Source organism: Macrotis lagotis, chromosome 1 (assembly GCF_037893015.1).
Source record: "Macrotis lagotis isolate mMagLag1 chromosome 1, bilby.v1.9.chrom.fasta, whole genome shotgun sequence".
NCBI lineage: Eukaryota > Metazoa > Chordata > Mammalia > Peramelemorphia > Peramelidae > Macrotis > Macrotis lagotis.
Genome location: NC_133658.1, coordinates 283,551,746 through 283,564,200, shown reverse-complemented (window position 1 = coordinate 283,564,200; position 12,455 = coordinate 283,551,746). Strand labels below are relative to the sequence as shown.

At 35.7% G+C, this 12,455-nt stretch overlaps 1 protein-coding gene across 2 annotated transcripts in view; it reads left to right on the top strand.

The window, feature by feature from the left end:
* The window catches only part of OLFM1 (olfactomedin 1), a 62,202-nt gene that overhangs the window by 21,410 nt on the left and 28,337 nt on the right, over positions 1-12,455 (top strand). For both annotated transcript variants that reach the window (XM_074210734.1, XM_074210733.1), the window contains exons 3-4: positions 8,195-8,350; positions 10,348-10,567. In XM_074210734.1, coding sequence (XP_074066835.1) covers positions 8,195-8,350; positions 10,348-10,567 — 376 coding nt within the window. The remainder of the gene's footprint in view (positions 1-8,194; positions 8,351-10,347; positions 10,568-12,455) is intronic.

The following is a 12,455-nucleotide window of genomic DNA, read 5'->3' as shown; positions in this document are numbered from 1 at the left end:
TTCATATATGATACATTAAGAATGTGTTAGAGATTTCTCCTAAGTATAAAGGAGGTTCCAGTTGGTAGAATAAAAAAGGGAGTTTCCTATGTAATAAACTTTAATAAATATCAAAAGGCTTATTTTCTTGTCCAAAAATATTCTTTTCTACACTGAAATAGAAATTACTTGAGATTACTGAATATTGGCTTTGAAATGAATAAATACATTGGGCAGGACTGGGGATAACAGTTATTCAAACCGAAATGGTACTACTTTTAATACAACTGAAATCTGCCTGGAAACAATGAGGATTTTGAGAAAGAAATATGGTGGCATGAGAGAGGCAACTAGGAGTAGAATAAATTAAAGGAGATGGAAAAATCTATAAGATGAATTTCAACTACAGTTCCTGAGAAGAATATACATAAAATCATAGAATTTAGAATTGAAAGGAACCTTAAACATCACCTAGTTCAATCTTCGAAATTTACAACTTACAGATAAGTGAACTAAAGTCCAGAGTGGTTAATGGATTTGCCCATGGTAACACAAACCCAGAAGGAATTCACAGCTAAGTATTCTGATTGCAAATTCAGTGCTCTTCCCACTGTAACACAAATGTTCATTTACTTTTGATAGATTCACATGATTTTTAGAACTGGAGAAATCTCAGAGATCATTTTGTCTAATATGCATTTTAAGAAAATCCTTCCAGTGGATGAATAATGATGTTAGGAAAATAAGAATCAGTAGGACTGAAGTGTAAATTTAATTCTATTCTACTCCATCCGGTTAATGACAATTTATTATATGCAAGACACTATATTAGTTGAGATACACAAATTAAAATTAAAAGAGACCTATCTTCCTTCAAGGAACTGGGCATCCTAAGTAAGCATTGCTTGAAGAATGTGAAGTTGAGGAAAGCTTACCTAATGCCTCTCTTATAACTGAAATTCCTTCTGGTTCTAATATATAAAAATTCTCTTCATTACTATAGCTTCCTACTTCTCAAATGGGAGGAGTAAATATTTTCCCCCTGAGCGGTCAGATAGAGTAGCCTGTCTGGGTTAATAGATGTTATAGTTGGTGGCATAGTGAACAAAGTGCTGGGTCTGGAGGCAGAAAGACCTAAGTTCAACTCTAATTTCAGACAGTTCTAACTATGGTACCCTGGGCAAGTCATTTGATCTCTATCTGCTTCAGTTTCTTCTTGTGAGGATAAAATGGGATAGTAATTGTAAAATGCTTAGCATAGGAGGCACTATATAAATATTAAGTGTTAATCTTATTGCTATTTATTATACTTTAGTAAAGCAAACTCTTTAAAAAATTTAGAATAAAGTATACTTTGTACTAAAATGGAAGTGATTATCAGTGAAGTTCCATACTAAAATGGAAGTGATTATCAGTGAAGTTTCTTCAATGATTCAGGTGGAATATCTTGATCTTGGAACATCATTTTGAAGATGACAACACTACCATGTATTCAATTGTCAGTTAATATAGAGTTTGATTTAGAGAATTTAGATATGAGATAATACAAATACATGGCACCTGTCATCTTTTAAATGAAAGAGGGAGTCAGAATCGGGTTGGTTTTCTTATTGGCAAAAGCATGCCATTAAGATCAAGGTCATGTCTTGATCCCTAGTTAGATTTGATTGTTGCAAAGTCAAATTCTGAATGCCAGCTCCCAGACATCTTATCTTTTGTCACAGGGATGCTAGGAGAAAGAGTGCGGATGACTTAATGCAATCTATTTATATTGGAATTCTATTATTTTGTTATATTGGAAACAACTCAAATTCAATTCAATCTAACAAACCCTTAACAAGTGTGTAAGGCATCCTTCTAAGCACTGGAGATACAAAGACAACAAACAATGAAACGGTTTCTGGTCATAAGGAGCTTAAATTGTCTGGTAGAAGGAGAGGGAATCAGTATATATATATATATGTTTACCTAACTTAGACTCTACTGATCAATGTTTGTGCCAACAGCTTTGTATTCTGAATCTAGCATGGTTTTTCTTACGACATCCCAGTGAAAACATAAGATATGGTTAGAGAATGAAGTGAGAAAGAATGATATAAAGGAAAAGAGATTTCTATATTGTGGTATTTTGGGGAAGTAGAGAAAATTGGGTCATTAAAAAGTGACATGAGTTTTACTTTTAGAAGACTTTGAACCTCTCAAAAACCTCTTTATTCTGTTTGTGCAAAGCTGTTCAATAAGGCATCCTCTAAGCCAGATCCACCATATTGTCCTCAGCCTTTAAGGGGCCTAAAAAACATTTGGACCTAGATTACTACCTATCATACTTTAGTCAGGTTCCCACAAACCATATTTTTGTAAATCAACTGAGAGTTCAATCTTTTCTCCTATTCCCTCCACTTTTAAGATGCATTTTTATTCTGGAAAATAACATCTAAAATCATCAAAAATACACAAATAGGTACATCTATTGAGTTCCTCCTGAGACATTGAAGAGGAAGCCCATCAAGTCTGGAGTCTAACTCAGTCAATAAGCAGTGAATCAAAAAGTTTTTTTAAACAACTACAATATGCCTAGCCCTGTATACATAGTTAAGAAATAAAGGGAAAAAAATGGAATAGTTCCTGCCCTCAAAGAGCTTAAATTGTATGGAGAGATTGGGAAGATTCACTATGTATATCTACAAGTATATTTAGAAGAAACATGTTTAATATATTTAAAATATACTATATTATAAAAATAAATACAAGATAGTTTGGACAGGGAAGGTGCTAGCAGTTTGAGAAATCATGAAACACTTCATATAGAATATGGGACTGGACATGACTCTTGAAGAAAAGTGATTTTGCCATTTCTTTCCAGGCAAGGGGGACAGTGAGTGCAATGGAATGGAGGTGGGAGATGGTATGCCCAGTGAGGAATGAGAAGAAAATTAGTTGGATGAACTATAGAGTAGAAAAAGATTCATATATGATGTTTGGGAAAAAATCAGTTGGGGTCAGGATGTGAAAGGCTTTAAAAATCAAATGGAAACCTTTCTGAGTTATTCAAGAGGTAATAGAAAATTATTGTGTTTGAATAGGAGAGCAGGATGATCAGATCTATCTATCCTTAAAGAATATCACATTGAGAACAGTGTGGGAGGTTGTTTGGGGTCTGGGAGACCAATTGGGAGACTAGGAAATAGGTGATGAGTGCCTAAATTAAGGTGTTTGCTATGCCAGTAAAGAAAGAGAAATATTTGTGAGTGAAGGACCCTATAGTTGAAGGCAAATCTCTTTTCGCCCAATATCTCAAGATGCTCATTTTCATTTAATATATGATGAGGTGGTTCTATAGGGTTTTTGTGGGGACAGATGAGATCTGTATGTCAATTTTATAGTAACTGACAATGGGGCTATTTAGTACCAAAAGAGTTTAACTCTAGAGAGAAATAGGTAATGAGGAAGAATTTTGCTTCCTCTATCCATATTTGTATAGAAACAAGATTTCATATGGTTGAAAGTTGGAAGGAATGTAGACTCATCTTGTGCAACCCCTCACTTTATAATGGAGAACATAGCTGCCCATCCCTTCTTTCCACTGCTGCTGGTGCCTTTCTTTGGGAAAGTTATTTTAGGGCTCCTCTCTTTCTGAAAATTCCTTGTTATATATATTTATGTACACATCATTTTTTCCTTTTAGAATGTAAGTTCCTTTAAGCTAGCTATTCTTTTTACTTTTTTTGTTTTTATTCCTAGTGCTTAGTATATAGGTAAAGCTTAATACATTCTAGTGTTAATTGATTGTCCAGTGTCACCCAAATAATAATTAGAAGAACTGAGATTTGAACTTAGATTATCAGTTTCCAAATTTTCTGTAAAATTTTCTATTTTTTGTAAGAGAATTTAGAAACATCTGAAGACTTTAAATTCCCAAGAACTTGAGACATGGGGATGAGCTTTGGGTATGATGTTGGAGGTTAGGTTTTAATGAGGCTGATCAGAAGCCTGATACTTGTAATACTCTCTTGCCTCTTGAGCCTCACCAGACAATAGGAACATAGATTTGGAACCAGAAAAAATGCTAGTGACTATCTAGTTCAACCTTCTTATTTTACAAATGAGGAACTTAAGGACTTGGTAAGGGTCACAGTCAGTAAATATCTGAGGTGGGATTTGAATGTAGATCTTAATTTTTCACTCTGTCCAGTAGTTCATTTTCCCTTCTGCTTAAACTTAAATCAGAATTATTTTGAAAAGAAAAAATCAATCCTAATTCTTCTTCTAGTGTACTGTTTATTTTTAAGGGACATAAGCATTATTTCTTTTAGTCTTTGTTCTTTGAGATTTTTCCTTTCCCAAAAGGTATATTTATTTTTTCTTTGAGAATTTGCAAGTAGCAAAAAAGGAGAAAAGTGTTTTATTTGGGCTCCCCTCTTTCTATCTGATATTTTACTCATTTCTGCATTTTCTTCTCTTTTTGTGTAAAAGGCTGCAGATGGACAGAGGTGGATGCTCTTTCTTGGATGAGCTTGTTACACTTGTTGGGGAGTAAATCCTTTCTGCCCTTGACCGTCCCATCTTTAGTTGATTTCTGGAAATATTAAAAGCCAGCAATCAGGGGTGGCTAGGTGGTGTAGTAGATAAAGCACCGGCCTTGGAGTCAGGAGTACCTGGGTTCAAATCTGGTCTCAGACACTTAATAATTACCGAGCTGTGTGGCCTTGGGCAAGCCACTTAACCCCATTTGCCTTGCAAAAACCTTAAAAAAAAACCCCAAAAAGCCAGCAATCAGCAGTTTATTTCCTTGGTGCAGATTATCTGAACATATATTTAATCCAACACCCTGCTAATCTCTGTGACTCAACTTCCTTCCCCTCCAACTAGCATGCCAATTAAAGTTGATTTAAAAAAAGCACTAGAGGCAGGGCAAAGGAAAGTTTCAGTGCTAAAGCCTTATTCAACCTCTGAATGTTGTATTACTAGCTACTACTCCCTAAATTAACATATATTACCAAGAGATAGAACAGTATAGTGGCAATTGTAGTAGACCAAAGCAAGAAGCCTTGGGTTTTCAACCCACCAGTTCCATTAACGAGAGGTAAGTCCTTTAACTCTGTAAAACAGAAACTGTAAAACAGCTGTAAAACAAACACAATGATGATTATCATGTCCAGCTTTCTGGGTCATTGTGGGGATCACATGACACAATGGAGGAGGAAAGTGTTTTGGAAATTTTAAAGCATTATTTAAACAGAAGGGATTGCTGTAAGTTTTTAGAAGGGCACAATAGCCTTGTTGTTAGCCATTTGTGAATCCTGTACTAAGCCATTGGCATGGTGCTCAGTGTTGTAGGAGACACCAATATAAAACTTTGTTCCCACATTCTCACCTTCATGGATCTCTCAGTCCAGTTGGATTTAATGATGAAAATGACATTTGTATAGGGCTTAAAGACATGCAAGATGCTTTACACATATTATTTCATTTGCACTTCTCAGCACTCTCATAAGTAGGTACTATTGTGAGCCCTATTTTATAGTGGAGAAAACTAAGATTGAGTGAGATTAAGTGGCTTGCACAGGGCCAAAAAGTTATTCAGTGTCCAAAGAAAGATTCGAATTCTAATATTCCTGTCTGTCAGGTCTATCACTCTATTCACTGTTGCCAGACATTTTATTCTGAATGGTACAGACAATCAGTGTGGTAGAATACCAAAGGGATAGAAAGATTCTGAGGTATAATTATATTCCATTATAAATTAAGACTTAGTGTGGTGCAATAGCAAAGTTATATTATCAAATCCGCCCCCCACTTATTAGATATATAAGCAGGGAGCAAGTCAGCCTTAGACAACTCCCTGGGATCCAACCCCAAAGTCATAGATCAGTTGCTTTTTATATGTGTGAAGAGCTGCCACACAGGACATTTCTCAAGTTGATGAGACATAGATCATATAATTCAAATTGGCTAAAATGGTAAATCTTGAGGGTTTGGAGGAGGACCAGAAGAATTTCAGTGAAATAGTTATCCTACCTTAATGCAGTTGTGCTACTGGCAATTTTGAGAGACAAAGAATCTCTTCTCTATCAAGAGTAAAACCCATTTCTTCTTTGTCATTTTCTGACATAAATCTTAAATGATGAGGTAGGTTTGCACTTATGATTTGCCAATCAGCTTTGCCAGCAGTCAGTCCATTCCCAAATCTAGGCTTTTAGCCACTGTACTTATATGCCTGAGACCAAGGTTATATTATCCAATGGATGAGTTTTGTTTTAATTCACCATTTTTATTTATTTTCCCCAGGATGCAGAAGAGAGGGAAAATTCACCCCAAGGGAGACATTTATTCTTATTCTAGAGCTCCTTTCATCAATCTAGCAAACATTTCTGGGACAACTATTGTATGCAAACTTTTTCACAAAGCCCTGGCTAGACACCATTTTAGTTCTCAAGGGACTTAATTTAATAGAGAGAAGGCACAATAATTATAATATACAGTAGTTTGAGAAGAGTGTTATATGAGAGGGTAAAACCTACAAAAATTCATAGGAAGGAGTGATCTTTTCTAGCTGAGGGAAGGCTTAGATAAAACAGCATTCAAGTTGAAGCTTCAAGGATGTGTAAGAAGTTCAAAAAGTGAATGCTAGAATTTGAAGGAAATCTTAGAAATCATATAGTTGAACTGCCTAATTTTATACATAAGCAAAGTGAAGTTTAGATAATGTCATTTGCCTACAATCAAACATTACTCAAAGGAAGAGTAAGAAATTAAACCTAGGTATTCTATTTTTCCAATTATGCCACATTGCAGTAATTTGATGCTTGAATAGATCAGGTGAAAAGTAAACATGGAACTTGCTGGTCAATAAAGCAAAAATATAACTGTTTTGGGAAAACTGGGAAAAACTGCTTTTAGGAGAAACAAACAGGAAAAAATTCTCATCATCACCATAGTCATCCCAAAGTAACAAGAACAAAATTTAATTAAAAAGAGTAAAGTGTGCAAGACAGATTCTCTTGTCCAAAAAAGGTCATGCATTTTCCATTGAACTAAAGATATTTACCTGCCTTCTTTCAGGCAAGTCTATGTTTGTTTTTCATGTGCTAAGGCAAGGAACAGAAGATGGGGAAAGGAAACTATAAGCACTGTCATTGACCATGTTCAAGACACCCAAGTTAAAAAGAATTGGCCCCCTAAAGGGGTTGCATCTTTAAGTTCAGTACAGATCATAAACGAGCATTTGGCAAATGATTTGCCATTATGAAGGCATCTTTCTTAGTAATTGGATGAGATTCTGGCAGAATGACCCAACCACTGATTTTGCAATACCAGACTTAATACTGACTCCATACAGCCTGCAAGAGAATCTCACACATGTGCCAGTTTCCTGAAAATAAATGTGTTAGCTAGTGGCTGCAGGAAAACTGTTTTTCTTTTAAGCTCTCTGGAATCCTGTTTAATATTAAAGATCCATCTTGAGGCTAAGCTAGATTTGAATCTGCCTATAAAGGAATAATGCAGCAATTCTTCATTTGCCTGGGTGATGGATTCTTGACTTTATTTTGCAAGTATGCTTGTTTGCAGAATAGTCATGTGCCTATGATATTGTGTTCTATGATAAATTCTGGGCAGGATGTGTGGGAGGTGAGGAGGAGAAAGGAGTGGTGGTGGTAAAAAAATACTGACACATAAACAGTGAAACCATCATCTTTTTCCTTGCTTCTTCATCCTGTATTTAAACAATCAATGCCTGCGGTGAAATATTCAGTGTGCTTTAAAAGATAAACCAGATTTGTACATGGAGAAAATACATACCACAGCATTATTCATCTTTGTTAGATATTTATGTTTGCCAAACTGGATTTTCTTCTACAGAACACATAAGTAAATAAACAAACACAAATCTATTGCATACAATGGACTAATCAAAGAGAAAATGGAGGCTTATGTATTTTAAACTTGACTATTAGGTCTATTTACATTCCTGATTGTCAGATTATTTCTCCAAGGATGACAGACCAAAATGTTTACAAAACCAATTTATAGTGTTTTCAAGTTTCTGGTCATAACAATATCAGATTGTGTGATTAACTAGTAAATAATGCATGTGCTACTTATGCTCTGTTTGTTGACTGAGTGGAAAAGGTCATAGTCATATACTATAAAGCCAGTGATGCTTCTGGGCCACCATTACATCTCTTTTCTTGAACCTTTTTGCTTTTTATGACAGGTGCAAAACATGTCTCAATCAATAGAGGTATTGGACAGGCGAACCCAGAGAGATTTACAGTATGTGGAGAAGATGGAAAACCAGATGAAAGGGTTGGAGTCCAAATTCAAGCAAGTGGAAGAGAGTCACAAGCAACATCTGGCTAGGCAGTTTAAGGTGTGTGCTTCCAACTCTTTATCCCAGAGCTATGCTTGTTCTCTCTGTCTTGCTTTTTCCTCTTTCCTCTAGAAATAGGGGAATGATTTTGGGAATGAAGGGATGAGAGAAAGTGACCCAGAAAACCATGTGAGTGTTAAAGAAGGTTCAGGTTATCCTCCCTGGTCCACATGGGGGAAAATGAAAAGGGCAATGTTAAACAAAGCCTGGATGATCACCTGAATAAAATCCAGTCTGGAATTGTGAGGTTCTCATGACTGAGCTGTTCTACTAATGGAGATATTGTAGCTCAGTGAAAGAACTTTATCTTTATTTATCATTCCTCTATAGTTGACTCACTTTCATGAAGTGGAAGCCGAAGGGATACTTTTAATTGATGATCCCACTTAGAAATAGCTATAGTATAGATGGATTTTAAAGTCTGACCTAATTTAGGTTTGACAGGATATATTGTAGCTTTACAGAGAGCATAGAGGAATTATTATCCCACAGGGAAATCAAGAAAACTCTTTCCTATTTTCGTAGGTAAGTGGTACCTTTTCACCAGATAGCTCAGGATTGGGAGTTGTTTTTCAGCCCTTCCTAGGATACAGCTATCAACATTATTTAAAATGGGAAATACATACATACCCCAAGTAAGGTATATATGTACCTTAATTTAAATTGCAAAGTTCACAATAAGAGGGATAGCTTTCTTGCGGCAGTCATTCTTGATTGAAAATTGCTATGTCCTGTCTGTTTCAGTCTTTCTCTCCACCCCCACCCCCCACCTCTATTTGTTGTTATTCTTCTTGGATTCCTTCCCCCCCCCCCCCCCCCCGCAATCCCTGCATGAGGCTTGAAATAACTCTAAAAAACTGCATGTTAATTGGATGGAATGACCACATAATTAAATGATAAACCCATTTAACAAATAAAACAATATTGAGCCTGATCTGTCTGAGAAATGAGAAATTTCTTTTGGGAGGTGAATGAACTTTTTTAATGTTGATGGCATGTTACTGATTTAGATTTGAAGAAAGATGGAACTTTATTGACCTTATTGACCAATGAGAGTTTATGCACCTGCCAAAAGAGAAGAGTACTTTCTTCTTAGGCATAGGATCAGGCTCATTAAATGCATGTGTATTTATATCAAATATAGCCAGAGAAAATAATCTTCCACTTAGCTGCTGTCTCAGAACATGATCTTTTTTTACTTTAAATTCTTGGGGCCAATAAGGCTATCATGATGGTGGGTCTTGGGGAAGAGAGATAACTACCTCTGCCTTTTTAGCATGCATAAATAGCTTTTAAACAATCTGAGCCTAAATGTTGTGAGGACATTCTAAATAACTGTGACAGCAAGTTATTTCTGCTAACTCCAGCATTTAAATGTGAGTTTCTTCTATTATTATCATAAGAATATTTATGTATTAATGGCTATCTGTGTAAGAAAGGCAGGCTAGTGGGCTAGCTCCTCAACAGTATTTCATTTTCTTGCTTACAGGGCTAACTTAAAAGAGTTTTTTCAATGCCGCAGTGACTGAAGAAGCAGTTCACTCCCATGTAACCATGAAAGAGAGCCAGAGAGCTTTTTGCACCATGCATTTTATTATTATTTTCAAATAATTAGCACCATATCATTAAGGAATCTTGAATCCAACTGAGATCTTCCTTTTGCATGTGACTGTAGATGCATTTCATGAATAGTTTGAACCCTTGTCAATGCATTTTTTTGAAAAAGAAAAAAAAAGAACTTTGTGTATGTGATCTAAAGCATGTAACCCTAAGATGTTGCATTCAAAACTGACAATAAAGACCTTTCCCAAATATGTTGGTGTTCTGTAGACTGTTTTAATATGCTCTTTCTAATTCATCATTTGGACCAAAAATAAAAATAAAATAAAATGGGGAATATTCACATTTGCACTCACATAGGGAAAAGCCAGGACAAGTCAGGGTGTTACAAATTTTTGCACGCATCGCACTGAACCAAGCTTATTTTGACCTTGCAGGCAATAAAAACGAAAATGGATGAACTTAGGCCTTTGATACCAGTGTTGGAAGAGTACAAAGCCGATGCCAAATTGGTATTGCAGTTTAAAGAGGAGGTCCAGAATCTGACGTCAGTGCTTAACGAGCTGCAAGAGGAGATTGGCGCCTATGACTACGATGAACTTCAGAGCAGAGTGTCAAATCTTGAAGAAAGGCTCCGTGCATGCATGCAAAAATTAGGTAGGCTCAGAACCCTGTGGTGGGACAGGCTCACTCCACCCATGTATAGTGAGTGTATTGCACAGATAGAGGTAGAAGTGATGAAATGGATAGTTCACTTCTGGCTTTAGCAAAGCCATGTTGTATTTCTATCATTATGCAAACCTAGGTGTCTTCCCCAGGCCATCTTCCCCAGAAAGTGAAATATGGTAACCACTAAATGAGTTTTGGTTTCCAAATATTATGCCAAGCATAGTGCACAGTTTCTAGTGGTCTCTAATTAGTTATACATCTTTTAGAAAGAAGAATAAGAGCATAAATTACAAGCTGCATGTTATTTGAACAATCTATGAATACAGAAGATGGGCCTATAGGGTATACAATTAGCACAAAGGAAGAGAGGCACACTATTTACTGATTCTAGTTTTCCCAATTTGAGAACCAATTTTAGTCATCTTTCTCAAGGGCAATGCATTAAGCATTGTTTGGTTATGAAGAGTAGCAGGGAAAATTCAATTTTATTTTAGGAAAATAGGAAGTTTCCCTGACTTGCATGAAGTGAGGAACCTTGTAATAAAGCTGAGAAGCAAGTGACGATAATATTCAATATAAAAAATCTTCCATCCCTTCCTATTTTTTCCAAGAAGTATCCCCAAAATTAGTGGACTTAGATTTCATTCTTCCTTCTGATTGAACATCCACTTGCATTATTGACTTTCCAGTTGAGTGCTTTAATACCATCTTCGCAAATTAACTGTTGAAATCACCTTTAAGTAGCACATATAAAATTCCAATGGATTTCTTTGGAAGTCTTAATCTTGATAAAGATTAGATATATTCTCCTCATGAGATTATACTGATAAGATGTTAGTTCATTTTTATTTCTCTATATGTTGGGGCGGGGAGAGCCCTTTGTAATGAAGCTTCCTTCAGAATCTCTTAATCTTCTAATATAATCACATACCCTAATCTCATCCAAATATCTACCTAGTGGCTAAATATATCCAGAGGGAACATTTAAATTTAGGATATATCTGGACACTTCTTTTGATACTAGAAAACTGGGAGAAAGCACATATTCAACAGTAAAGAAAGTAGAGTTGAAAATATTGTTTCCAGAGTAAGGTACTTATTTTTAATATCCTTTTGATTCATGCATTTTTAAAAACTCACATGCTAAAGACTGAAAATACTTTTTTGTTTGTTTTTGCAAGGCAATGGGGTTAAGTGACTTGCCCAAAGTCATACAGCTAGGCAATTATTAAGTATCTGAGGTTAGATTTGAACTCAGGTCCTCCTGTCTCCAGGACTGGAGCTCTATCCACTGCACCACCTACCTGCCCTGCCCTGCCCAAATACTTTTGATAGGAAAAAAAAATCCACAGTATTTTCAATTCATTGGTACTGAATAGGTCATAAGATGTGTAGGTTTTCTCCTTTAAAATTAGTTCTAGTTTTTATTACCTATAGAACAGCATCTCATTTCTAAAAAAAATCAGTGCATTCATATTATAAAAGAGGTACAGCAAACATCTTTTGTATTGTGGGAAAAGACAGAAACTCTGGTCTAGAAGTCAGGAGACTTGGATTCTATTTCTGATTCTACTATTAAATAACTGAGTAGTTTTGGGCAAATGACTCTCTGCATAGTACTCTTTCCCCATCAATAAAATAAAGGGGTTGAATTAAGCGACCTCAAAGATCAAGGCTAAGTTCCTATGATTCTAAAGACATTTAAAATAAGGAATTGTGAGTTATTCCTGGGATATAGTTTTTGGACTTTCACTGAAGAAAGACATTACTACTGTGACTTCATGTCCTCATATGAAATGCATTTTATTAACCTCCTTCAAGATAATCTTCTTATAAATCACTGTTTAGACTTACAATTTTTGTCTCTTTCTTAGCC